The sequence below is a fragment of the Rhinatrema bivittatum genome, chromosome 4 (genome assembly GCF_901001135.1).
Source record: "Rhinatrema bivittatum chromosome 4, aRhiBiv1.1, whole genome shotgun sequence".
Taxonomy (NCBI): Eukaryota; Metazoa; Chordata; class Amphibia; order Gymnophiona; family Rhinatrematidae; genus Rhinatrema; species Rhinatrema bivittatum.
Window position 1 is genome coordinate 216,875,825 of NC_042618.1, and position 27,719 is coordinate 216,903,543.

The 27,719-nt window shown below is 43.1% G+C and overlaps 1 protein-coding gene across 3 annotated transcripts in view; it reads left to right on the forward strand.

Moving 5' to 3' along the window:
* The window catches only part of PAH (phenylalanine hydroxylase), a 126,853-nt gene that overhangs the window by 8,667 nt on the left and 90,467 nt on the right, over positions 1-27,719 (forward strand). For 2 of the 3 annotated variants that reach the window (XM_029599684.1, XM_029599685.1), the window contains exon 2: positions 8,359-8,466. In XM_029599684.1, coding sequence (XP_029455544.1) covers positions 8,359-8,466 — 108 coding nt within the window. Of the gene's footprint in view, positions 1-1,248; positions 1,286-8,358; positions 8,467-27,719 lie in introns of those variants that run through there. The other variant, XM_029599688.1, reaches the window with a different exon arrangement.

Here is a 27,719-nt window from a genome sequence, read left to right on the forward strand (position 1 = left end):
GAATTGACCCAAAATCACAGTGAACTTGGAAGATGTAGGAGGCCAAATTGACAAACTGAAGAGTAACAAATCACCTAGACCAGAAGGTATATACTCAGGGTTCTGAAAGAACTAAAAAATGAAATTTCAGACCTATTACAAGTAATTTGTAATCTTTCATTAAAATCATCTGTTGTCCCTGAAGACTGGAAGGTGGCCAATGTAACCCTGATATTTAAAAAGGGCTCCAGTGGTGATCCAGGAAACTATGGACTGGTAAGTCTGACTTCAGTGCTGGGATAAATCGTGGAAACTATTATAAAGAATAAAATAACAGAACATATAGATAGACATGGTTTATAATGGAACACAGCCAGCATGGATTTACCCAGGGAAATCTTGCTTCACAAATCTGCTACATTTTTTTTGAAGGGGTGAATAAACATGTGGATAAAGAAGAATCAGCTGATGTGGTGTATTTGGATTTTCATAAGGCATTTGACAAAGTCCCTCATGAGAGGCTTCTAAGAAAACTAAAAAGTCATGGGATAGGACATAATGTCTATTTGTGGATTGCAATGCAAACTAGTTAGAAGACAAGAAACAGAGAGTAGGATTAAATGCTCTGTTTTCACAGTGGAAAAAGGTACAAAGTGGAGTGCCTCAGGTATCTGTACTTGGACCGGTGCTTTTTAATATATTTATAAATGATCTGGAAGGGGTACAACAAAGTGAGGTGATCTGATTTGCAGATGACACAAACTTAGAGTAGTTAAATCACAAGCAGATTGTGATAAAATGCAGGAGGACCTTGAAACCTGGAAGATTGGGCTTACATATGGGAGATGAAATATAATTTGGACAAGTGCAAGGTGATGCATATAGGGAAAAATAACCCTTGCTGTATTTACATGATATTAGGTTCCATATTAGGCATTACCACCCAGGAAAAGGATCTGGGTGTCATAGTTAATAATACATTGAAATCGTCGGTTCAGTGTGCTGTGGCAGTCAAAAAAGCAAACAGAATGTTAGGAATTATTACGAAGTGAATGGCAAATAAAACAGAGGATGTCATAATGTCTTTATATCACACCATGGTGAAACCACACCTTGAATAATTTGTGCAATTCTGTATGCTGTGTCTTAAAAAAGATATAGCTGCACTGGAGAAAGTACAGAGAAGCGTGACCAACATGATAAAGGACATGGAATGGCTCTCCTATAAGGGCTTTTTAGCTTGGAGAAGAGACAGTTGAGGGGGAATATGATAGATGTCTACAGATTCATGAAAGGACTTGAAAAGGTAAATATGTATCAGTTATTTACTCTTTTGCATTCTACAAGGAGGCACTCAATGAAGTTAATAAGTAGCACATTTAAAACAAATTGGAGAAAATAATTTTTCATTTAATACACAATTAAGCTCTGGAATTAATTGCCAGAGGATATGGTTAAGGAAGTTACTGTAGCTTTAAAAAAGGTTTGGATAAGTTCCTGGAGGAGAAGTCCATAAACTGCTATTAATCAATATGGAATGGCCACTGCTTGTTTCTGGCATTAGAAGCATGGGATGTTTGGGTACTTGTCAGGTACTTGAGACTTGGATTGGCCACTGTTAGAAACAGGATACTGGGCTTGATGGGATCCTTGGTCTGACCAAGTATGGCATATCTTATTTATTTATTTAAAACTTTTATATACCGAAGTTTGTATGGACATCACATCAGTTTACATAGAATGGATAGAGAGGAGGAAATGGAAAAGATCAGGGTAGAAAAATTACATTATAACAAATAACTGGTTGAAATAATATGGCAACGAGTAGAGGTTAAAAGATAGTGGAGGAAGGATAGGCAAGGAAGTGGTGAAACAATAGTAACAAAGTAACTGGAGTCAAATAATAGAATTAACTCAGAGAGGGACTATGTTCTTTTGTGGTATATATTACCTATATGGACAGTCAAGTATGCAACCATTTTTCCTTTTCTTCTCTTTGATGATTTATTACATTTGTGTCTTCATGATTGTATAAACATTTATTAATTTTAACAAAAAGAAAGTTCAAACAAAAAGAAAGCTGCAAATGCCAGTTTATTCATGAGCAACTGTGAAGTATCTGCCTATGGACTTTGCAGGCATCCCATTCATGTTAATAGGAGAGGACAACTAGCTACCACCTTTGATGGCTCTCTTTGTAGATAGCACAGAGAAATCCCATCATATTGGTATACCACGGAATGGCAGGAAACAAAAGAAACTACTCAGAGTGAGAGATTAGAAAGATGAGTTGTTGCAGCACACCATGTAATTGATATATTCCTAAGGAAAATGTAAGGTTAAAGCAGCATGTCAACAGATAGTAATGACATGGGCCTATTGCAAAATATCAACATGGATTGTGATAGGATTGCTATGCTTTAAGTAGGGCAAGGTTGGTCATCTGAAGTCCTCAAGAGCAGCAAATCAGCCTGATTTTCAAGATATCCACAATGAATATGCATACAAGATATAAGGGCATACAATGAAGGTAGTGCATGCATGCATATTCACTGTGGATATCCAGAAAACCAAACCTGTTTGCAGCTCTTGAGGATTGGAGTTGGCCAACCCTGATGTAAAGAATGATGGCTGGCAGTGGTTACTTCTCCTGTATACCTTCACGTCCCTCTTACCTGGAATTTTGTACTCGATCAGTAATCTTACTTCAACCATTACATTTTTCAGAGCCTACTTAAAAAATGTTGCATGTATATATGAGATTATGTCTCTTATTGTTTCCCAAATGATAAATCACCAACCTAAAAGGCTCTTCAGTGTATTTGTTAAACATCCAAGAATACTCAAGACACACAGGTAATATTTAATATAAATTAATCAACCAAAAAATATGTTTTATCTACTATGGGGCAGATTTTAAAAGGGTTACGTGCGTAATATACGCGCGTAACCCTTTAAAACCCCTCCTGCGCGTGCAGAGCCTATTTTGCATAGGCTCAGCAGCGCGCACAAGCCCTGGGACGCATGTATGTCCCAGGGCTTTGAAAAAGGGGTGGGAAGAGGGCAGGGGCATGGGCATGGCGCCGGTCCGGGGGCACGCCGGGGGTGCGACCGAGGCCTCCGGCACAGTGGCTGTGCTGGGGGATGGTGTGCCAGCAGCCGGCCGGCGTGTGCAAGTTACGCCTGCCAGAGGCAGGTGTAAATCATGAAAAAAAGGTGGGGGGGGGGGGATTTAGGTAGGGCTGGGGGGTGGGTTAGATAGGGGAAGGGAGGGGAAGATGGGGGGAGTGGAAGGAAAGTTCCCTCCGAGGCCGTTCCGATTTCGGAGGGAACAGGGAAAGCCATTGGTGCTCCCCTAGGGCTTGGCGCACGCAAGGTGCACTAGTATGCACCCCCTTGGGCGCGCCGACCCTGGATTTTATAACATGCGTGCGACAGTGCGCGCATGTTATAAAATCGGGTGTATATTTGTGCGCGCCAGGTAGCGCACACAAATGTACCCCGCGTGCGCTGTTTCTAAAATCTGCCCCTATATTTTTTAAACAGTTTTTTTAGTATTTTTAATCTTCAATATTTTTAATGTATTCTTTTAAAAACCTTTATAAACTATTTTTAACCTATCATATATCCCAAGCATCCATCATTTATTTCCCTTAATATATTTTTTCAATGTAACTTAAAGAATTTTTCTTCATGGAAAGGAAAAACCTCAGACAAACTGTTATGCACCCCGTCTGTGCCTGGCCCGCACATGGGCCTGCTCACCTCCATGGTTCCACGGCAGGTCCCGGGTCAGCCTCCCTAGCGGCAGCTACAAGCGCTTCCAGGCCTCGGCGTCCCGCGGCGGCAGTCGCCCGGGCCTTCCACTGTACACCAGGCCTCACACCGGAGCTCGGCGTCCTCGGCTGTATTGGCCACGCCCCTACGCGTGCATACGCACAGACCGCCCGGCCTCTTGTAGGGCCAAAGGCGGGTCCTAGCTCCGTGGCATGCCCTGATTGATTCCCCGATATAAGGAAGTCCCCACTTGTACTTCCTTGCCTTGGCAATCGGGTCGGCTTGTATGCTAGATTGTCACTGTATCTTGCTCTAGTCTGTTCCAAGTCTCGTTCCAGGATACTTCTTTTCCAGTTCTGTTCCTGCCTTGTTCCTGCATCCTAGTTCTCCAGAGCCTTCCTGTTCCTGTTCGTCTGTTCATCTCCCCAGGTAGTACCTCTGGACTGTCTCACTGGTACTGACCTCGGCTTGCTCCTTGACCTGCCTGCCTGCTGCCTGCCTTCTGACCTCAGCTTGTTCCTACATCTGCCTGCTGCTTGCCTTCTGACCTCTGCCTGCCTGTGACCTTGTCTGACCTCCGGAACCTGACCTCTGCTTTGCTGACTACTTCTCGGACTGACCCCTGGACTCTGACCTCTGCCTGCCTGACCACATCTCTAGATTCTGGCTCTGTTCCTAGCCTTGTCATCACCTACACTATTCTGGTCCTCCTCGTTCCATCTGACCTCCAGTCTCGAACCTGACCATGCTCCCCTTCTGTCTGTGGGCACGCTAGACTTCCATCCTTCCAGGAGACCCTGCGAGGCCCACCTAAGTCCAAGTGGCCCGGGTCCCTCGGGTGCCAGTTCTTCCCGGCAGAGAGAAATTATGCCATAGGAGATAAGGAGCTGCTAGCGATCAAGGTCACCCTCAAAGAATGGCGCCCCTGGCTGGAGGGAGCACAGCACCCATTCACGATTTACACGGACCACAAGAATCTCAAATACCTGCACCGGGCACAATGGCTCAACCCACGGCAAGCACGGTGGGCCCTGTTTTTCACCCGGTTTAATTTCGTGCTCCGCTACAGACTGGCCGAGAAGAATGCCAAGGCCGATGCCCTATCGTGGGTATTTGAATCAACGGAAGGCTCAGAGGAACCACGATACATCATCGAGCCGTCCCGCATCTTCTTGTCTGCTACCACGACAATCCCTCCAAGGAAAACCTTAGTTCCCCCGAGCTTGCGGAAACAAGTCTTGGCATGGGCCCACGACTCCTGCTGTTTTGGTCACCCAGGGCAATCCCGGACACTACAGACCCTGCGCCGGTACTACTGGTGGCCGAAGATTAACAAAGATGTCCGGGCGTATGTGGAGTCCTGACAGATGTGTGCCCGCCACAAGAGGATCCCCGGTTCAGCTCCGGGCTTACTTCAACCCTTACCAGCACCCTCAGAACCCTGGACCCATGTGGCAACTGATTTCGTGGTGGACTGCCACTATCCAGCGGCAACACAGTGATTTGGGTGGTCGTTGACTGTTTTAGAAAAATGGCGCACTTTGTACCATTGCCAGGATTGCCATCCGCTCCACAGCTGGCCCAGCTCTTCGTCCAGCATATCTTCCGGCTACACGGCCTGCCCAAAAGTATCTTGTCAGATCGAGGGCCTCAGTTTACTGCCAAGTTCTGGAGGGCCCTCTGTCAGAAATTTGACATCACGTTAGATTATACGTCAGCCTATCACCCACAGACCAATGGTCTCGCGGAGCGAACCAACCAGACATTGAAGCAGTTCCTCCACATCTACGTTAATGAGAAGCAAGATGACTGGACTAGCTTGCTACCTTGGGCCGAATTCGCTCTTAACTCCCATCTCTCCGTGGCTACCGGATCTTCCCTGTTCCAAATAGCGTATGGGAAACAGCCGCGTCCGCCTCTGCCCGTGTTCATCGCAATGCCATCCCCGGTAGACCAGCTCTCTGCCGAAGAACTACACCGCCTGTGGGTATCCACACAACACGCCCTAATCAAGGCCATTCAGGCGGAAAAAAGGTATGCTGACGAACGAAGAAGGCCTTACCCACCTCTCCGGCCAGGCCAAAAAGTTTGGTTAAGCACGCAATTCATACGCCTGAAGCTACCATTCATTGGGCTGTTTCCCATCATCCGGCAGGTGGGTGCAGTCTCATACCAGCTTCGTCTTCCCCCGTCCCTCAAGATACACAACACCTTTCACGTATCCCTCCTGAAGCCTCTAGTACTGTCATGGCCTTCCAGCACGCCTCCGACTCCTCAGCCAGTTGCCTCCGAGGATGATCTCACCTACCAGGTCCGGGAGGTTTTAGATGTGAGGAAGCATCGAAAGAAGTGGGAGTATCTGCTAGCGTGGGAAGGCTTCGGCCCAGAGGAGAACTCCTGGGAACCATTGGCCAACATCCTGGATCGGGGATTGCTGGAGCAGTTTCACCGTGATCATCCAGATAAACCCAGGCCTCCGAGAAGGAGCCCTAAAGAGGGGGGTACTGTTGTGTTCCGTGCCCGTGGACAGCCGTGAGTGCAGCCCCCTACCTCCTCTGGCGACCAGGGCAGCATCGGGGCTGACTGCCCTGCCCCGAGCTCCACACCCCCGCGTGACGGCGCGGGCCTTCGGGCTGGCCATCGGGATCAGAGCCGTCCCTGCTCCTCCCGCACGGCCACTGCTGCTCTCCTCCGTGGCCCGAATCCAAGATGGCTGCCGCCATCCTTGGACGCGAGGCCACACCCCTTCACCAGAGTTAAAGGGGCCTCGCCCCTTTAATTGCCCACAGCTGATTCTTACCTCCAGGGCCAGAGGAAGAATATAAGGAGACTTCCTCTGACCATTCCTCGACTTGGCAACGTCTTCCAACGCTGTCTAGTCTGCTTCCTTCGGTGAGTTCCTGGTGCTCGGACTCTGGTTCCTGTTTCGTCTTGGTGTTCCTGGTTCCTGACTTTGGATTGGCTTACGGTGATTCTCTGGTCCCTGACTTTGGATTGGCAAGCGGTGATTCTCTGGTACTCGACTTCGGACTGGTGAGCGTCGACCCTCTGGCACTTGACCTAGGACTCCTTCAAGACCATCGTCTCCAAGGGCCCACCTAAGTCCCAGCGGCCCGGGTCCCTACGGGCTCCTCCTGGGGGGACCGCGGGCTTCCAGGGCGAAGCTCCAGTTGGCCTTTGCACCAATACCCTGACCTCGCTAGGTCCACCTAAGTCCCAGCGGTCGGGTCCCTATGGGCTCCTCCCGGGGGGACCGCAGACCATCAGTGGTGAAGATCGCTCATCTGCTCATCTCCTTGTCCATCTCCACAGTAGATTCTGTCTTCAGTGCCAAGGGTCAGCTACTCTCCTCTTCTGTCCTGCCTCGCCACCCGACGAGAGAACCTACGGATCCTCCGCAAGGTGTACATCCCCTTGACAGCCCAAGGGTCCACAAGCCTGAGCATAACATAAATGATGGATGCTTGGGACGTATGGTAGGGTAACAAATAGTTTAGAAAAGGTTTTAAAATAATATATATAAATATTGAAGATTAAAAATAATTTAAAACAAGTTTAAAAAAAATATAGTAGATAAAAAATATGTTTTGGTTGATTAATTTGTATTAAATATCACCAGTGTGTCTTTAGTATTCTTATTCTTTTTTTCCATCTGTTGGTTCTATAGTGCTATGAATTATGCTCAAAACTATCTGTACAGGACAAGTTAAAAGTGCAAAACAAGAGAATAACAACGAAAGTAGGTATGCAGATGAGTGCACCAGAATCCATTAGTATTAGGCTAATGTTGGGGGGAAAAATTGTTATTGCTTTAGTTAATAGTTCTATACTAATATTTGAATGCTAAAATGCCAATAAACAGTATTGGTATTTTAATTTTCAATTACTACTAAAGAATACTACTAGCTAATGGATACTTAACAATTCCACACTAGGACTGAAAAGTGAAATTTCTAAATCAAAGAAAATTCCATACAAAACTGTTTTCTCACCATCTTATTTTAATGTGCACCACCTAGAGTAATTGTAACCAAATTAATGGACCATCATATTCAGGAACCATCTAACTCTTCTTAATGATTTTGGCTCAAAAATATAATTATAAGTCCATAGGGTCTCTGCTTTTCATGCTTTTATTTAATTGTGTGTAAAACTTATTTATTTTATTTATTTTGTTATTTATTTATATTTATATTCCGCTTTTCACACTTTTTTCAGCACTTCAAAGTGGATTACATTCAGGTACTGTAGGTATTTCCCTATCCCCAGAGGGCTTACAATTATTAATACAGCCACAGTTTTACTCTTAGTCCATAATTTAATTGCTATTGATTAGAAGCACTAAACTCATCTCTCATCCTGTCACAGATCTGTGTTTCAAGGTATTCTGCATCAGGCATTGATGGCGTCTCTCTCATGCTTATCCTCCATTTTGGATGGAATTTTCTTTTGACTTGGTAATGAATGACATTTGTGAATATGTCTATACTGTTAGATGATTTGAATGCATCATCTTAATATGAAACAGAGAAGAAAAAAAGGAACACAATGAAGTATAAACTGAGTCTTTATCTAAATTACTTATTTTCTTTTTTTTATAAGGACTCTATGTACATTGAAGAAAGCACCCAGAAAAATGGAATGATTTCTTTGATTGTCTCCTTGAAGGAAGAAGTCGGGGCCCTGGCCAAAGTACTTCGGCTGTTTGAGGTAACCGAGTTATTGCAGCTCTGTATTTTTATTTGCATTAAGAAACTTGCACTGGATTAACAGTCATGCTCATACAATTTTGTGTCAGAAGCAACTGCAAAGGAGGAGATGCTGTAACATCTTTTTAGAATGTCACGGTCGTCCTGAGAAATATGACCCTTTGGATTTTCCAGGTTTTTGGTACTGCGGGCTGCCATAAGTTCAGGATCTGCACTGCAAATATTTGTGTTCTAGCTGCTCCACAAATATTTGTGTATTAGTCAAACCCTGCTCAAGGACAATAGACATTGGTCAGTGTAACCACTGGCCTTGCTTCAGGAAACCAGCTAAATTCAATAAGTAAAGCTTGGATTGACTTCAGTGTAGGAGGCATTTATATTCCTCTGTAACCTATTACAGGAGGGCAAGTCATAAATGTGAAATTGAAATCATTTATTGCTATCAACTTTCTCCTCTGCCTGGTTTGCTTTGATGTTGAGCTTTAATGAAGATTTGAGTAGATTTCATTACTGCTTGCTTATTTTTTTTTTTATATACTGACATTTGATCTGAGATATCACATCAATTTACATTCAGGTACTGTAGGTATTTCCCTATCCCCAGAGGGCTTACAATCTAAGTTTTGAGGCAATAGAGGGTAAAGTGACTTGCCCAAGGTCACAAGGAGTGACAGCTGGACTCAACTGCTGGTCTCCTGGTTTGTAGCCCACTGCTCTAACCACGAGGCTATTCCTCCTCCCTGTTTGCTTGTATTATTTTAGTTGTGTTTAAGAACAATTTCTTTTTTTTTTAACTTCTTCACAAACACTGTATATGTGTCTTCTGTATATGATGTGCATCAGACATTTTGTCAAAACCAATTTTATGCTTGCTACGTGTAGGAACTTCTCTTCAAACTTCTTTATATGTACTTATCTTCCAGTTACTAGCAAAGGGGGTCATTTTCTAACTAGGTTCTCTCAACCTAGTTACCTAGATGGACTGCTAGGTTCTCTCAACCTAGCAGTCCATCAAGCTAGGTTGAGAGAACATTGCACAAATCTCATCTTTGGGTGAGTTTCCTCACTCCGAATGTCATCAAATCTTCACAAGAGAGCACTGTTCTGTTCGTACGTCTCACTTTGAATGTCAAAGTGGCCCCTAACCCCTACACTAATACTATTTCCTAAACCTCACCTCGAGTTACTAGGTGGGCCTCCCATAGAGATATAAATACCTATCTAGTGGGAGAGCATTATGGTCTCTCTCTCTCTATCACACACACACACACACACACACACACACACACACACACACACACACACACACACACACACACACACACAGAGTTCCTACCTTTTCACATCCTTAGGAAAAGGGGTGCACTTTTTTGCACTATCACATGCGATATTTAGTGCATTTTAATAAATCCAGGCCTAAATTTGAAGACTTGCCTCTGGAATGCCTCTCTCCCAGCCTCTTTCTTTTTTACCTGGCTAAATTTGTGTGGCTTGTGGTATTAACTAGACATATGTTTAGAGGGGCCATATTTTTAACCTGGTACATTTACCCTGCTAAAACTCAGTTTTAGCCAAGTAAATCTTTTGAATATTGACCACTTAGTGTCAAAGACTATTGAATAAGAACAACATATTACATGAAATATGTAAGGGATGCTAGATTACTGAAAACCTGCTGTGCCTTTTTGTTCTCTAAGACACTTTTCCTTGGTGCTGTTGTTTTAGGGAGCAATGCACATTTTACAAGATTTGATATGAAAATGAAAATCCCTATAAGCAAGTGTTCTTCCATCCAGCCATCCATCCCGCCATCTATCCATCAGTACACACTGTGTTAAATGATATGAGAAAATTAAAAGCATGTGTCAATGATATAATGGCATTGTGGTCCATAATGCATTTTTTCCAACCCACATTTGTACATCTGGTAATTAGGAATACTGTATGGTAGTTGATAGATATTACACTTTGGTAAATAGGAAGAGCTAGCCAGTAGTCCACTTTCTCTAGTAAGACAACTCACAATTCTGGGAAAATACAGTACAAAGGGTATAAGTCTCAGCATCCTTCTTGGATAAAAGTAGTGACCATGGTAGGAGATTATACTCTCTAGATGAAGACCAGAAGGTTGCAGCTTTCCACATTTAGAAATATTCTCTGTGTAAAGCTATTCCAATGTCTTGGAAATAGTGATTGCCAATAATCATTCGATAACATATTATAAAAATAATGTGATTCAGTAAGCACACAGTTAAAATTGGCTGGGTAAGGCACAAGTTTGTACTAAGAATGATTTATTATTATTGCTGCTAAAGAATTGCCCATTATATTTCATAGAATTTTCAGATGCTGATCATGTTTATAATGCAGTGATAGTGCCACAAAATTCTAAACTTCTGTCATGACAGCATGAAAGGGTTCTAAGATGTAGATTCAGAGGTGTGCACAATGCTGAATTTCCTGACATGTGTTTCATATAAGGAAGGCCAAACAACTGCCGGCATGGTTAAAAGATGAAGTGAAAAAGGCTATTTTAATCAAAAGAACATCTTTAAAAATTGGAAAAAGAATCCTTCTGAGGAATATAGGGCAAGTTAGATTTAAAAACATTGATAAGACAGGCTAAAAGAGAATTTGAAAAGAAGCTGGCTGTAGAGCCAAAAACTCATAGTAAAATCTTTTACAAATATATCTGAAACAAGAAGCCTGTGAGGGAGTCGATTGGACCATTAAATGATTGAGGGGATATAGGAGCACTTAGAAAAGATAAGGCCATCGTGGAAAGACTGAATGAAGTCTTTGGTGTTTACTGAAGAGAATTTTGGAGAGATTCCTGTGCTGAAAATTATTTTCAATGGTGATGATTCAGAAGAACTGATACAAATTACTGTGAAGCTGGAAGATGTAATAAGACAGATTTATACATTAAAGAGTAGCAAATTACCTGGACCAGATGATATCTCCCCCCCCCCCCCCCCCCTGAGTTCTGAAAGAACTAAAAAATGAAATTGCTGATCTGTTATTGGTAATTTGTAACCCTTAGTTGGGAACATCCACCATCTCTGAAGACTGGAGGGTAGACAGTGTAACTCTAAACTTTAAAAAGGTCTCTGTGGTGACCCGGAAATCTACAGACCAGTGAGTCTGACTTCCGTGCTGGGAAAAACCATGGAAACTATTCTAAAAAACAAAATCACAGAACATATAGAAAGACATGGTTTAATAGGACATAGCCAGCATGGATTTACACAATAGAAATCTTACCTCACTGATATGCTACATTTTTTGAAGGGATTAATAAACATATAGATAATGGTGAGCAGGTAGATGTTGTATAATTGGATTTTCAGAAGGCGTTTGACAAAATGCCCCATGAGAGACTCCTGAGAAAATTAAAAAGTTATAGGATAGGAGGCAATGTCCTATTGTGGATTGCAAACTGGTTAAAAGATGGGAAGAAGACAGTAGGACTAAATGGTCAGTTTTCGTAGTAGAGAAGGGTAAACAGTGGAGTGCCTCAGGGATCTGTACTTGGACCGGTGCTTTTTAATATATTTATAAGTGATCTGGAAAAGGGAATAAGTGAAGTGATCAAATTTGCAGATGATACAAAATTATTTCAAGTTGTTAAATCACAAGTGGATTGTGGAAACATTCCAGGAATATCTTGTGAGACTGGAAGACTAGGCATTTAAATGGCAGATGAAATTTAATGTAGACAAGTGCAAAGTGATGCCCACGGGAAAAAGTAACCCACAGTGTAGTTACATAATGTTAGATTCCATACTATGAGTTACTGCCAAGGAAAAGTACCTAGGCATCATAGTGGTCAATACTTTGAAATCCTCAGTTCAATGTGCAGCAGCAGTCAAAAAAGCAAACAAAATGATAGGAATTATTAGGAAAGGAATGGAGAATAAAATATCAAATGTCATAATGCCTCTGTATTGCTGTATGTGAGGCCGCACTTACAGCTAAATTTTAAATCCCCTGCATGCGGGAAAAATGGGGGTTATGTGCATTTTAGAAGAGGCCCGGCCATGTGTGTAACCCATGTTACATGCACAGGAGCCAGGCCTCTATCAAGGGGCAGTCTCGGGAGCAGGGAAGGGCGGTCCAGGAGGTGGGGTGGGGGCGGAGCTGGAGGCCGCCGGTACAGCGGCCATTTGCTGCTGTGCCGGGGGATTGTGCACTGGCAGCCTGCCGACGCGTGCAACTTACGCCAGCTCAGAAGCTGGTGTAAGTTCCAAAATAAAGAAAAAAACAAAAGGTAGAGACTTTAAAGGGGTCAGGGAAGAGAGGGGTAGGAAAGTTCCCTCCCAGTCCTCTCCTTTCCTTAATTGGAGCGGACTGGGAGAGAACTGGGGGAGGCCCGATCTCATCATTGAGCATAAACAGGGTACATCTCCCCCCTGCGTGTGCTGGCCCAGATTTTATAACATGCACGCGCCAGTATACGCATGTTATAAAATCGTGCTCACCGGGTAGCGCGTGCACATGGAGGTGAGCATGTATTTTTAAAAAATCTATCCTTTAGAGTACTTTGTGCAGTTTTGGTCACCACATCTCAAAAAAGATATAGTTGCATTGGAAAAGGTACAGAGAAGGGTGACCCAAATTATAAAGGGTATGGAATGGCTCTCCTACAAGAAAAGGCTAAAGAGGTTGGGCGTGTTCAGCTTGGAGAAGAGATGTCTGAGGTGGGATATGATAGAGATTTATAAAATCATGAGTGGAATAGAATGGGTAAATGTAAATCGTTATTTACTCTTCTAAAAAATACAAAGACTAGGAGGTATTCAATGAAGTAGTAAGTAGCACATTCAAAACAAATAAGAGAAAATTATTTTTCAGTCAACGCACAATTAAGCTCTGGAATTCATTACCAGAGGATGTGATTAAGGCAGCTAGCAAAGCTGTGTTTAAAAAAGGTTTGGACAATTTCTTAGAGAAGAAATCAATAAACTGTTATTAACCAAGTAGACTAAGAAATAGCTGTTGCGCTGGAGGTGGACCCTTGGCCTGGTGCAGGATTGGTACGGCCCTCCGGTCAGACCTGGAGAGCGCCTGCCACCAGGAGGCGGAGCACAGGAGGATCAGAGGCTAGCTGGAGCTTCACCAATAGCAACGCGGGGTTCCCTCAGGTTGAGCCCTTGGTTACTCGGGCTGCCTGGTCTTAGGTGGGCCTCGCAGGGTCTCCTAGAGAGAAAGTTCAAGGGAGTGCCCACCATGAACAAGGGTGCGCGGTCGGTGTGCAAACAGGGAAGTCCAGAGGTCACAGGAGGCCAGAAGACAGTGTCCCAGTGTATAGCGAGGATCAAGGCCAGAGTATCAGACTAGAATGGTCAACTAAAGCATGGTCAGTAACAGAGGTCAATCCAGGCGTAGTCAGGTCAGGCAAAGGTCAAGTTCCAGGCGGCGATCAAGAATAGTCAGGTCACAGGCAAAGGTCAAGTTCCAGGTGGCGATCAAGAGTAGTCGCAGTTCAGGCAGAGGTCAGATCAGGCAGCAATCAAGAGTAGTCAGAGAACAGGCAAAGGTCAGTACCGTGAGATCAGTCCAAAGGGTACTACCAGGAATGGAGAGACGAAGGAATAGGAGACACTGGAACAGGAGACACAGGAGATGCTGGAACAGGAGATGCTGGAACAAAGGAACTGGAACAGGAGACACAGGAGCAAAGACACTGGAACGCAGGAAGGCAAACTAGAGACACTGGAGTGTATGACCTGATTGCCAAGGCACCGTTCAAGGGAACGGGCCTTCCCTTTTATACAGAGGGAGTGTGATGTCATCGGGGAGCGCCGGGTTCAGGTTTCCTGTGCTTGGCACTTTAAGTAGAGCTCCGCTGTGAGGCCGGCGTTGGAGACGGGGAGCCGGGGACTCCATGAACTCGTTGCAGCAGCAGAGGGAGTGACCCCGGAGAGAGAGGTGAGCAGGACTGGCTGCAGAGCGGACGCGGCCGGGAAGCACAATAGCCATAACTTAGCACTGCGTGGTAGCAGCATGTGTTCTTTTTGGGATCTTGCCAGGTACTTGTGACCTGGATTAGCCCCTGTTGGATACTGGGCTTGATGAACCCTCAGTTTGACCCAGTATGGCAAGTTCTTATGCTCTCATTGTAACATCTTTCTAATGTAGGACCAATGTACTATAGTGCTTTAAGGCTAATGCAGTGTTAAGCATGTTAACATGCATTTAACATGTTTTTTCAATACGCATTCATGCTATACTAAACTTGTGTTAATGTCAATGTGGACTTTTGCCACAAAATTGTTACTGAGCTACATCACATGCAAAAGCATGCAAAGGAGCTCATTAAAATTCAAATAGATGTAATGCAAATTGAGTTAATCAACTTGATTTGCGATAACCATCTGGTAATATTAAAAAAATGAACTACATCTCCCCAAATTGTAGCTAAACATTTTCATTAGCCCTTGGTCTGCAATGTCTCCTCTTTCCCTCTGAACAGCACAGTAAGGCTGTTCCTGGGCTAGCTCAAGCCCTCCTCACTGCATCTCTCTCCCTTGCTCCAGACTGGGACCCTCAGGCCTACCCTATCAGCTGCAGTGGATCAGGAGAACATTCCTGTTTCTTGCATCGCTGGGCCTACCATGCAAAATGGCACCAACTATCCTCATGCAGTCATTTGCCCCCTCCCCCCCACCAATTTTGATGCTGTATGTTAATGGCCAGTTTTAACACAGCTTACTATATTATCCCCAAAGTTTATTGTGTTGAATATTCATTATTGCCATTACCGCTTTGGCAAACAATATAAAGCTGTCCTACATTTTTTATTGAATTGTCAACATTATAAAGGATATTTTCCTTTATAATGTTGGCTTATTTTGGTTGGCACAACTTTTTTCAGAGGCAATTTTATATCCTCACCTGAAAAACAAGAAAACAAGGAATTAAATAGCATGATAGGAACAAGAGCCGAATGAATGAATAAATAAAGGTTGCCACACTAATGCAGCACATGGAAAATACATTTGGAGGAACACAAGCAAGATCCAAATGTATTAGAATTGTCGGAGATTACAACCTAAGTTGCAAGGTACTTGGATGAGGCCCTAGTTCCAAAAGATTTTTTTTTTTCCCATAGGCAGAGAAGAAACTGTCCTTAAAATAGGGCCCTATATATCTTATTACATAATGTGAAATGCAGGAGTAAAAAAAAAAATAAAAATCATGCGTTGTTCTTGGTCTCTAGGCTTCTTAGATGTAAATCTTTAGCAGGACTGACAGAATGGAAGCAAGCTTTGAATAATTCAGAGTTTTCTCATAAATTTACAGTTCTTCCCTTTGGCTCATTTTGCTGCTTGCTAGCAAGAAATAACTTGTGTTCATTACTCAGCATTCTGAAAATTTGTCCCATAACAATGCTGCAGCTCTCTTCTATTTTGGTTCTGTGCTTACCTCTGCGTGTTCTTTGTTGTTCGGAGGGGAGGCTCATTTGTCTTGGGCAAATAAGTTTCAGATGGCTTTTGAAACTGCAACCTTTGGGCAGGTCATTGCAAGAAGGTCAGCAGACCATAGTAAAACACATTGAGCAATTTGATGGTTAGAAGCAGCCTATGGGTTTTCAGAGCTGGGGTCCACCTCCAGACAATTCTTGCACAACCTATTGGAGAGAGAACAGAGGAAAATAAGCAACCTATCTTCCACATGCATGCCTCTCTTAAATCATTAAACGTCTGTGCAACATTGTTTCTCTTCGTCCTCTGCCCTCTCTGCTTCCCTCCTAAAAAATTGGCCATTGAACATAGAAGATGCTAGAAAATAAAGTCATCTGTTTCTTTACAAACGTACATGGAGGTGTGGCAATGCTTTTTTTTTTTTCTGAAAAAGACAAGCACAATAAATGAAACAATAGTACAATGTCCATGACCAGTTTTTGGCCTACCTGCTGCCTACGGGTGATAATCCATGTTGATTCCTAAGATGCATATTGAAGCTTGGAGATGACTGAAGCTTTACATTAACTTCATGAAGGCTATAAAATATTTATTAGATCATAACTTATGAGAGTAACCTGCTTCTGTATTTGGCATTGTTGAATGTCGATTAATTCCTTGCAGCACTGTCAGTTTCAGCAGCAGTCCATCAGCTACCACCACCTTTCTCTGCCTGAGCCACCAGTCTCCCTTCGCCACCACAGTATGGGCTCTCCTTACATAGGCCATAGCTTCAGTAGTTGGCGGCAGAGGTTTCCTATCAACACTACCCAGAGTTCAATCAAGTGGTACCTTGCAGATCTCATTGAGGTTATGGCTACAGATCACTTGGCACACTGAACACACAAGATCAAGATCTAGCCACATCTCACTAAGGTCACCTAACCTAAAGGAATTCTTAACAGCGCTGATGGAAGCATAAACAATGGGTGCTGGCCCAGCATTTGTACTTCGGGGTGGGTGGGGATCCAGGGTGGAGAAGGCCTTAATTTTAGATCCTTTATAGTAACAGCAAAGGGATAGGGGACCAGGCCTACAGACCAATGTTTGCTTTGGACCCTTGGATGGGATAAGAGGGTAGGGAGAGCATGGCCTGACAGAGCTTTATTTGAAATTGGGGATAGGAGAGGAAGGAGAAACTCGGGCCATAAGTCCATTTAAGGGTTTTTTTTTCAGAGAACTCTTACCCGGGAATCTTTGAAGATACCTGGGTAAATAGCTAGTTATCCAGCCACACAAGGCCAGATAACTTTAGATCTTTAAAATTGACTACGTTAGCCAGATAACTTAATTCCTCGCTGAATTGCCCCTGAATACCTCTTTTTTTATCCGGTTAGATTTTATCCAGCTAAAATCTAGCAGGATAAGGGGCTGAATATCCCAAACCTTGCCATTTAGATGGATAAAGTTATCCATCTAAATGTTGTATTTGTGAACCACTCTGGCCAGATCTGGTCTCTGTTGTGTGGTATATAAGAAATAATAAATAAATAAATGTTTTTTTAATATTGACCTCGTAATGTCTGTATTTTGTTTTTGATCCAAGTATGTTTGTTTTATTTTTATATTTTATTTTATTAAACTTTTGTGATAAAATGTATTTATATTTTCCTCCAGTAGTTTTGGCTATATTTTATTCTGTTTCTGCTAAGGGGGACATAGGCCTTCCTGGAAGTATATGATTCTTATTTAGGGTAGTATTCCTTATATTATGTTTTATTATTATGTACTTTTGATATGCTTGAATTTATTTGCTAATGTTTAGATCTAATATTAAGTAAGTAGAATGGAATGCTATTTTCCATTGGGTGATGTAACCTATTCACTTGCCCTAGTGAGAGTGGAAGAAAGAGATTATCAGAGATTATTATTGCATGAATTATATCGTATGCCATTTTCTGATGTAAAGTGCTCTGGTCCCCTTAAGGGGAAAAGGCTATTCGTGGTCTGAGCCCAAATTATCTTAGGGGTCTTTTTGACCCATATTCAATGCTTATCTTCTATGGTTCACCAAGAATTTATGATTAGTCATTCCCACTTTTCAAAAAATTCCACTTGGTTGACACCTGGAACTGATCCCTATCAATAGCAGGCCCTGTTCTGTGCAACACATTACCACTTCTCGTTCAAGCAGAAGTGGATTACCTTACCCTGGTTGAGAGTCCATCAAGCTAGGATGAGAGAACTTTGTAGAAATCTCATCTTTGTCTGAATTTCCTCACTCCAAATCACATCAAATCTTCACCGAGGGCTACTGTGCTGTTTGCATGTCTCACTCTGCATGTAAAACTGGCCCCAAAACCCTACACCACTACCAAATCCTCACCTCTAGTTACTAGCTGACCCTCCTAAGTGTGCCACCCCCAGAGACTCTCTCTCTCTCTCTCCCCCCCCCCCCCCCCCCCCCCCCCCCTCTCCTTCAAAACAGAATTTAATTGTGTTTTGGGCATATCGCACATCTTAACGACAGGTGTAGCTATTTCTGGCGTTAAACATGTGTATGATACACTACCGCACGCTGCAACAATGCACCTCATTTTCATTGATCACACCCCTTTGGATAAATTTGCAAAATCTGCATGCTCGTTGCGATATCTATTGTGTGTGTTATGATGTTATCTTGAGCGTTAATGCCATAACGCATTTTGATAAATGACTCTGTTATTAAGCTGTGAGCTTCATATTTTTGGTATAATTTTTGGTTCCTCAATCTGAGGATAAATATCTCGAGTTTCAGTTTTTGTTCAGCCACAGGATCACAATTTTCTCTGCATTCAGTTTCAGGTTGTTATTATCATGAAGCCAACGAGAGATGCCAGCTAAACAATCATTGAGTGTAAATATTTACTTCTCTAAGCTTACTTCCTAAGGGTTTAAAGATATGCAATTTTAAAATGTACCTAACTTTCTTAAAATACATGAATTTTGTACATTTCTTTCCTTTTCTCCATCCAGATTTTCATTTCAAATTAGCAAGCAGACTCAGATTATGTACATAAGTTTGCTACTCAGATTATGTACATAAGTTAGTTTCTCAGATTTCATGCCTTTAGCTATCTCTCCCTCGTGCATCTAACTCAGCACCTCCCAGTTCTCTTATAACCTGTTTTTTGTAACTACTCTCTTCCTGCTTTTGTTTTTGTACCCCTGTTATATGTAAACTGGCATGATATCTCTGATGATGGTCGGTCAAGAAAAAAACTCAAATAAATAAATAAATAAATAAGAATATTCACCATTTAATGATAAGGGAGCTGCAAAACAAATCCTGAGAGCTGAGGAAAGTGTCTGGGAGAAAGAAATGAACCAGTTGTACTCCTTAATTAAATCATTGTAATGGCAGTAAGGGTTTTTCTGTACCTTTTTCTTGAGTCTTGGCATTGGAATGGCAGGTTTAGAGATCTGTAAGCCAGTACCCTAGGGCTTTTTGCATTTCATGGCTAAATTACCAAGAATTACACGGTCAAAAGATGGCCACTAGGGGTAGCAGTTGTACTAAAATAAAATCAGAGAGGTCAATCTTCAGTGAGCGGACAAGCTATCTGGCTACAGTTAGCCAGATAACTTGTCCTGGGTATTCAGTGGGATAAACATCCCACTCAATAATATCCCCGATTAAAGTTATCCGGCTACCTGTAGCCGGATATCTTTAAACCTAACTGGCTGTCTTTTGAATATCGATAGTTTAGTCTAAAGTAAGTGTAAAGTATATCAGAGCTGATGCTTCCAATGCTGGAAAAGCTGGGCCTGGTTGCAGTGATCTGCTACCGCAATCCGAGCTGAAGAGAAACAGTGTAAAGGTACCGGGAGGGTGGGAGGGTGAGGGATGGGATGGGACAGTGAGGAGGCCCAGGAAGCCCAAATATTGGTGCTATTTTCGGAGACCCGGGGGCATGCAGGGGAGGGGACGGGCAGCACCGGCCCATTCAGATGCTGTTCTGAGACTGAGAGGTGGGGGAGGGGATACAGGTGAGGTCCAGCAGGGCTATGTATTTCTAGCTCAGGTGGGGGCAATGACTGGGCCACAAGTCTTGCAACATTATTTTTTTTATAAACCTGCAGTTCGGCACTTTACTGGCTACGATCTTTTGAGTATAGCTCTGGTTAAGAATAAAGTTATCTGGCTACATGGGGCCGGATAGCTTTAGATCTGCTCTTAGCTACGTCAAGAGATAGCCAAATATCGGAGTAAGCCAAAAAGTTAGTTGGCCAACTCAACCCCCACCCCAGAACACCCCAACACATTTCTTTCGTATTTGGCTACATCTTATCCGGATAATGACTTTTCGCCTATTAAGTAAGGGGGATATTCATTCAGACCTTGCCATTTAGCCGATGACCAGAGCTTGGAAACTGAGTTCCAGCATTTCTTTTTCAGACTTAAGAGGCCCCTCTTGCTCCTACCGCCCCCTCCCCTCCCCCCCTCCTTTGCTGTTCTCCTGTTCTGCGGAGGCCAGTTTATGAGGCAATGGGAAAGTGGATGAGGGGCAGGAAAAGAAGGGGTAAGTGAGGACGGCATGCACTGCTACTCCCTTCTCTTCTTACTCAAGAAGGCAAAAGGCAGACCATGCTTTTGCGTTCTAAGGTCCCAGTCCAAGGAGGCTGAGGAGAGCAATCTGGCCTTATCCTCCAAGGCTGGATATAGCCCAACCGACTCTGGCTCGAAGGGGAGGAGGCCTGTGTCCTACTGGCTAAGAGGGGAGAAGAGGAGAGTTGCCGGAGAGGGCTCAAGGACTACTACAGAATGGGGGGAGCCTGTGGAATGTAATGTGAACAAATTTGTGGGGCCACAGTATGGGCTTTTAAGCACACGGAGGCTATTACAGGTTTTGCTCCAGTAACTGTTCAGAGTGGACATACTGCCCTAAGCATCTTATTCAAGGTACATTTGCAGAACAGGGAACTATTTCAGGAGCACGTTTAGCTCAGTGGACTTTGTATCTGAGCAACGGGGGCTTACAGTTTGATTCTAAGACTGACCCTGAACTAGGGATGTGCATTCATCCCTACCCTGCACCTTTTGCTTCTTTGCTAATTCCATAATAACATTGTTGTGTTTTCAGGGACCAGATTTTATAATGGGGTGGAGCAATAGAAATTGCTTTTTACAAGGCTTTGGAGTTAGTGGGTCAACTTGATGCATATCATGTATGAGCATTTGAAGGCAGTTCTTCTAATAAGTCAGGTTGGGAGCCCTAGGAACACTGGGGATTCATGGGGGGGGGGGGGGGGGGGGGGGGGGGAGGGGGTTGGGAATAGAGGACCAGGATCTCCAGAACAGAGAGGAGGAGGAGGAGAAGAGTAGAGAGAAAGGGCCGCTATTTCTCTACTCTCCTCCTCATTCCCAGCCCCCAGCAGTGCTCAACCACTAATTAGTGCTCATCAAGCAAAGAATGGCTGAAGATGGAGGATCACTGGGATAAGGAGGAAGAGGAATAGTGTGTTTGCATATGTGTGTGTGGGAGACAGCGTGTGAGTGTGGGGGAGAGAGGGTGTTCACACTGGCCCCTCTGCCAAGCACAGATCATACTTGGTCTTGTTCTGCCTCCTCCTTTCCCCCACTCCACAGTTCCACTTCTTTTTTGTCTACAAACTAATGCAGATAATTTTTATGCCATACTTCCCAGAAAACTCAGAACAGCACAGGACACCTTTCTGCTTAATTGGATTATATATCTTCTTATGCTTTTCCATCGATCCCACTATTATCCAGAACCTTGCTCAAAGACAGGGCCCAACTGATACTCATAGCTCCAACATGGCGCAGGCAAATCACTGGATTGTCCTTCTGCTTCAGGTCTCAGCACTTCATTAGTGAGAGTACATCTAAGCGCTATAGCTGCTCACCATACGCAAATCAATAATAAATCTATTTCCACTCATACATTAAGAGACCAAATTAATGAAAGGTTTGTGGCAGACTAAACCTCCAGTTACAAAACGTCCAGTTCCATAAGATCTAAACATGGTTCTAGCACAACACATTTAAACTGTTGAGTCAAATTCTCTCAAGCTCCTAACCTGGAAAGTAATATTCCTGGTATCAGTAACATCAGCCAGAAGGTTTAGTGAACTTTAGGTTCTAGTTCATTACACATTCTACCTGCATTTCTTCCACAATAGGGTAGGTAATGCTCCGCATCATCCAGAATTCCTACCACAAGCAGTATCGTCGTTCCATATTAATCAAGCCATCATGTTCCCTACATTCTTCCCAAGGCTGCATAAAGATGAAGGTGAAAAAGCCCTTCATATCTTGGTTTATTTACAAAAGAAGAACTTGGCCACATTGTCAGGCTTTACAGTTATTTGTCTCTTATGATCCTAACCAACTTGGCATATCAATGGCCAAACAAACATTGTCCAATTGGCTGGCAGACTATATGGCATATTGTTATACCTTAGCAGGCATCTAGATCACATACTCTATCAAGGTTTATCAAGTGAGAACCATGGCTGCATTAGTAACTCATCTACGAGCTGTATGTATTGAATACATACGCAAAGCTACAACATGGTCATCCATGGTCATCCTATTACTGACTGGACAATCTAACAAACAGTGACAGTAAATTCAGACAAGCATTTTTGTGTAGCCTGTTGACCTAGTAGTCCACAGTCCATAGTGGGATCTTGGCTGCTTTTTCAGTAAACATGCTGCTACAACTCCCCACATGCCATAGCTAATATAGACCTTATTGATGGAAAAAGCAAGCTTGCTTATCATAAACAATGTTTTCTGTAGATAACCAATGAAAGCCATTCTAAAAACCCACTCACCTCCCTGGAGAGTTGACTACCTAGCTAGAGTTAGCTCTCAAATCAACTGAGGGGGGCTCATGAGGCAAAGTCCAAGCAGGAATTCTTGCACATGCTTAGTAGGTCTGTTTGGTAATTCCAGATGACATCAGCCACATGTCATGGAGGGAGTTCAGGCTGAAGAACCAATTAGATCACGATGGCCTGGAGAAAGTCTGGATGAATTGGTGGAGTAATTGTTAAACTGGTAATTTCAATTATGCATGCATGTTTTAAAATATACCAACTTATGTGCATAAATTGGTTTTACAGGAGTAAGTCCTATTTTACTTTCACACATATGTTTTGAAAATAAAAGTATGTGCATTCGATGCATTGAAATACTTGCTTTCAATTCACTGCATGTATTCACGTGTAAGCATATATATGCGTGTATGTTGCAGGGTAGAGAGATGCGTATTTTCCAATATGTGCATATCTATTACATGTGGGTTATAAAATACTATTGTAGATCTATGTGTGGCCATATATGCACATATATGCCACCGCATGGAGTTGTTTGAAAGTTACGCTCATACTTTACAAAATACTGCATGCACATTAATTCTCATAGGCTAATTTTAAAACGCGTGCACATGCTCCCAAACATTCGCATATCAGTGCACGAGCAGAGATACGCTGAAATTTTAAATCGTGCATGCATATGTGCACATATGTTTTAAAAAATACCTCCTGCACTCAAGTATGTGCCTAATCTTAAGAGATTGCTCAAGAAAATATCCTTCGCATATCTTGCCTAAGACTTTGCCAGCTTTTACACATGTATGTAGGTGGATTTTAAAATATACTTGTGTGAGGGACAGTCCAGTTTTTCCAGTTAGTCCACCAGTTTGCCAGTTAATATTGAGGTCTTCAAGGTCCCTGTGTTTCTTCATCATTCTTCACAGTTGACCCAGACCCCTTACCCTGTCCTGTAAGCCCTAAAACTCGAGATCTAGAGACTTGCTTCTCATCTGGAGCAGCAGTAAATTTAAGTGGATAACAAGCCAACGCACGCCACGATCTCTAGTTTTAAAATGCAGAGTTACGTGTGTAACTGTTGACTCCGCCCCAGAATGCCCATGCTCCAACCATGCCCCGCCCCTTTTCCACCCCCTTATTTTTGACGTGTGCACAGGTATATAGGCGCGTACTTCGTGGCTTTTTTAAATCCGCATGCCCACATACATGTATAGTGGGCATTTTGAGCGAGTAATGCTTTTAAAATCAACCTCTTTGTGTTTATTCACACAGTATCATGATTGTGCCGTACATAAACTACATGTGCATATGTTTATAAAACAGGTAGAGAAAGTATGTGTTTGCTTGCATTGGAAATGTTCACAGGTACAGAAACATACACTTGCGCTTATGAAGTACAAATACACAGTATTTTCTAAACTGTGCAGCTCCTACTGCGCAATTGATAAAATACAAGCATTAATCTTCACGCATCCACTTACATGTGCAAATGTTACCATGGATATGTTTGAAAGTTGGGCTCTCTAGGTGTAATTTTCAAAAGCATTTACACATATAAATGGGGTTTTTGAAAATTACCCCAGGAATTATACATATAAAAATACATATGGAAGCAATTTTGTGCCTGGGGCAGAGTTAGGACAGTGAAATAATTTACATGCATGCTTTCTGTTTTCAAACGTATGAGTGTAACCTTCAAACAACTCTGTGCAGCCCCATATACATGTGTATATGGCTGCATGGAGATGATTGACGGTATTTTATAACCTGCGCTTATGACATACGCGCAGATTATAAAATATCCATATGTCTACCCTCAGATTTACATGTGTATATATAGTTACACGCAAATAGCTTCAATGCATTGAAAGTGTGTACTTTTCCTGCCTATTTTAGAAACATGTGCATATATTTTACGGACAGAAAAAATCATGACTTGCTTGCGTAAAACCTTGTTTACATGCAGAAACTCAGTATATTTTAAAGCATGCATGCGAAATTGAAATCACCAGTTTGCCAAAACCTCCCGCAGTTCACCTAGGCCTTCTCCTGGTCATGGAGACCCTCCCAGCTCTTCACTCTGAACTCCCCTCAATTTTCTCAGACCTCCCACCCAACCAACAGTAAACAATAGATGAGACTGATATTGATTACGCAAGATAATTAGCAGGTGTCAAATTACTTGAATAAGTTGGCAAATGGATGTGTGTAAGTCTCTTCTAAAATAAGAGCGTGCATGTGCAGCTCTTGGTTCTGCCCAGAATCCCTTAGACCACCACTCATTTTTTGCACGAAAATGTGCTTGTGAGACCAAAAATGCATGCGTACTTTTGATGATTTTAAAACAGCAGGTACCTGAGTATAAGCTACTTATGCACATGTATGCTAATTTTACGCACACAAATATTTTGAAAATTCACTCCTATGTGTGAAAATGCATGAATTCACATTTACATCTACTCCCAAGCCGGGCGTGAATGTGTGCGCATATGTTGCTCAGGGTTATGGATACTGGATAATTTTCAAAGCGGATTTATATGTACAAGTCTGCTTTGAAAATGAGGGTTGAAGTCCGCATGTTATAAAATTACCTTCTGTGTGTATATAGCATTCCGAAATCAGTCTGATATCCTACTATACATACGTTTCTCATCTGATGTTGTTTTCAATACCACTTGGATAGTTTCAATAACGCCCTGATTTGCTCATTAACCAAATGGTGACAGTATTCAGGTTTGCTTGAGACAGATATATAATAGAACACGGTAGTAAGGGCAAGGGAGAGCGAGGTGGCTGGAGATCAGGTAGGGTCTTCAAAGACACAGTAGGCAGGTGGTCCTTATCTACCACCAGACATGATCTGATGTTACTATGTTACAGTGTTTTCCCATGAACTACTGCAAAAGTGGTCAAATTCTTAATAGGAAGGAGAGTTGCAGAAAACATATGGAGAAGAATGGTCAACAGAAAAAAGGAAGTGATAATACCCTTGTATTCATCCCTGGCGAGACCTCATTTGCAGTACTGTGTACAATTCTGGAGTCCACACCCTCAAAAGGATATAAGTCGGTTGGAGTCAAACTTCAGAATTGCATGTTAAAATGAAGCACAGGGGCACGGCATAAGGTTGTCCCTTTGTTGTTTTTTGCCAAGGTCTGTTACAGGGCAGCAGAGGGCTGTTTTCTGCTGAATGAGATTCAGCAGAGCTGAAAGGCAGCAAATCTTAGCCTGCCTGCTGCCCCTAAATGTTTGCCACCCTAGGCACAGACATAATCGGTGTCTATTGACAAATCCAGGGCTGAAAAGGAAAGCAATTTTCTATCATTGTTCTTTGAAAAATTGCCTTCCTTTACAGCCCTGGATTTGTCAATAGGCACCCATTTTAAGATCATACAACCTATCTAGTCTGTCCATCTACACCAGCTATTCAGCTTTACAACGCCTACCACTCCATTAGAAATGCTCTGTGTTAATCCCATGCTTTCTTGAGTTCAGATACATATTGTCCTTTCTGCCACCGTTTCCATGGGTAGGCTGTTCCATGTATCCACCATCCTCTCTGCAAAGAAATATTTTCACTCTTTGGAAATATTGCCTGGAGGCAAGGACAGTATGTATCTGAACTCAAGAAAGCAAGGGATAAACACAGGAGATTTCCAACAGAGTGGTAGTGATTGTAAAGCTGAACAGTTGGTGTAGATGGGCAAACTAGATAGGCCATAGGCTCTGTTTCTGCTATCCTACTTCTGCATTTCTAATTTGTCCTTGCTAATTTCCAAAGAGAAACAATACAGGTAGTTTCTCTTTGAAAATGTATGTAAATTGGTCTTTGTAAAAGTGCCTGCATTTGAAAAATTGCCAAGAGTGCACTAACTATGGGTGAGCTTGCTAAGGCAGCAAATAGATCTACACAGGCCCATCACCAATGCCAACTCCTGGGCGGCACACCCAGGAGTTGGCATTGGGAACAGGGAGAGGCCCATGTTACCACCAGTGAACCCGATCTCACCGGCGGTGGAAGAAGCAGGAAGCATGTGCGGCCACCAGTAGACCCCGATCTCACCAGTAGTGGAAGAAACAGAAGGCTCGTGTATCCGCCGGCATGCTCCACCCCACTGGCGGCAGAAGATGCAGGTGGCCAGACCAGAAGATGACGTCTGTCTTGCAGCTGCTCCTTATGTGCTGGCTCTGCAGTAGTTCAACACCCGCAGTGCTATCACTTCCTGCATTCTCATCTTGCAATGCACACGATGAGAATATAAAGTACAGGAGGAGCTGCAGGATGGCAACTCTCCCCAATGGCAGAAGCAGTGGATGAGGAAAGACCCATGGGCCCTGACTGCCTGGTCTGCATATGTGTGTGAGTGAATTGGAGGATACCTGTTATGGGTGTTTAGGTGCGAATGGGAGGCTGCCTGGGATGGGTGTGTGTATGTGAATGGGAGCCTGCCTAGGATGGATGGATGTGTGTGTGTGTGTGTGTGCACATGCATGCATAGGACCCTTTCTGGGATGGGCAGAGTGTGTGTGTGTGAGAATAGGAGCTTGCCTGGGATTTGGGAGGATGTGAATGGGAGCCTGCCTGGGGTGTGTAGGTGTGAATGGGAGCTTCTCTGGATAGTGTGTGTGTGTGTGTGTGTGAGTTGCCTGGGTTGTATGCGTGTGTGTGTGTGTGTGTGAGTCAGAGAGAGAATGGGGCTGCAGGTAGATCACAACCTGCCAGCAGCTGAGATGAAGAGGAGGGTCAGGGGCTGCTGGCAGATCCCAACCAAAGAAAGCTGAAGATACCTGGGGTTTGTCTGAGAGGGAGCGTATGTATGTATGAGCTTGGATGTGTGTGCTTATATATAAGAAAAAGAGGAGAAAGTTTGTGTATCCCATGCCCACTAATCCACAGCAATCTCAAGGTGACTGGAAATCAAAAGTTCCTAGGTATGGAGAGCGTGAATTCTTAAAATCCTTTTTAGTTTTATTTTTTGGGGTGTTATTTAATGTGTCTGCTATTTTG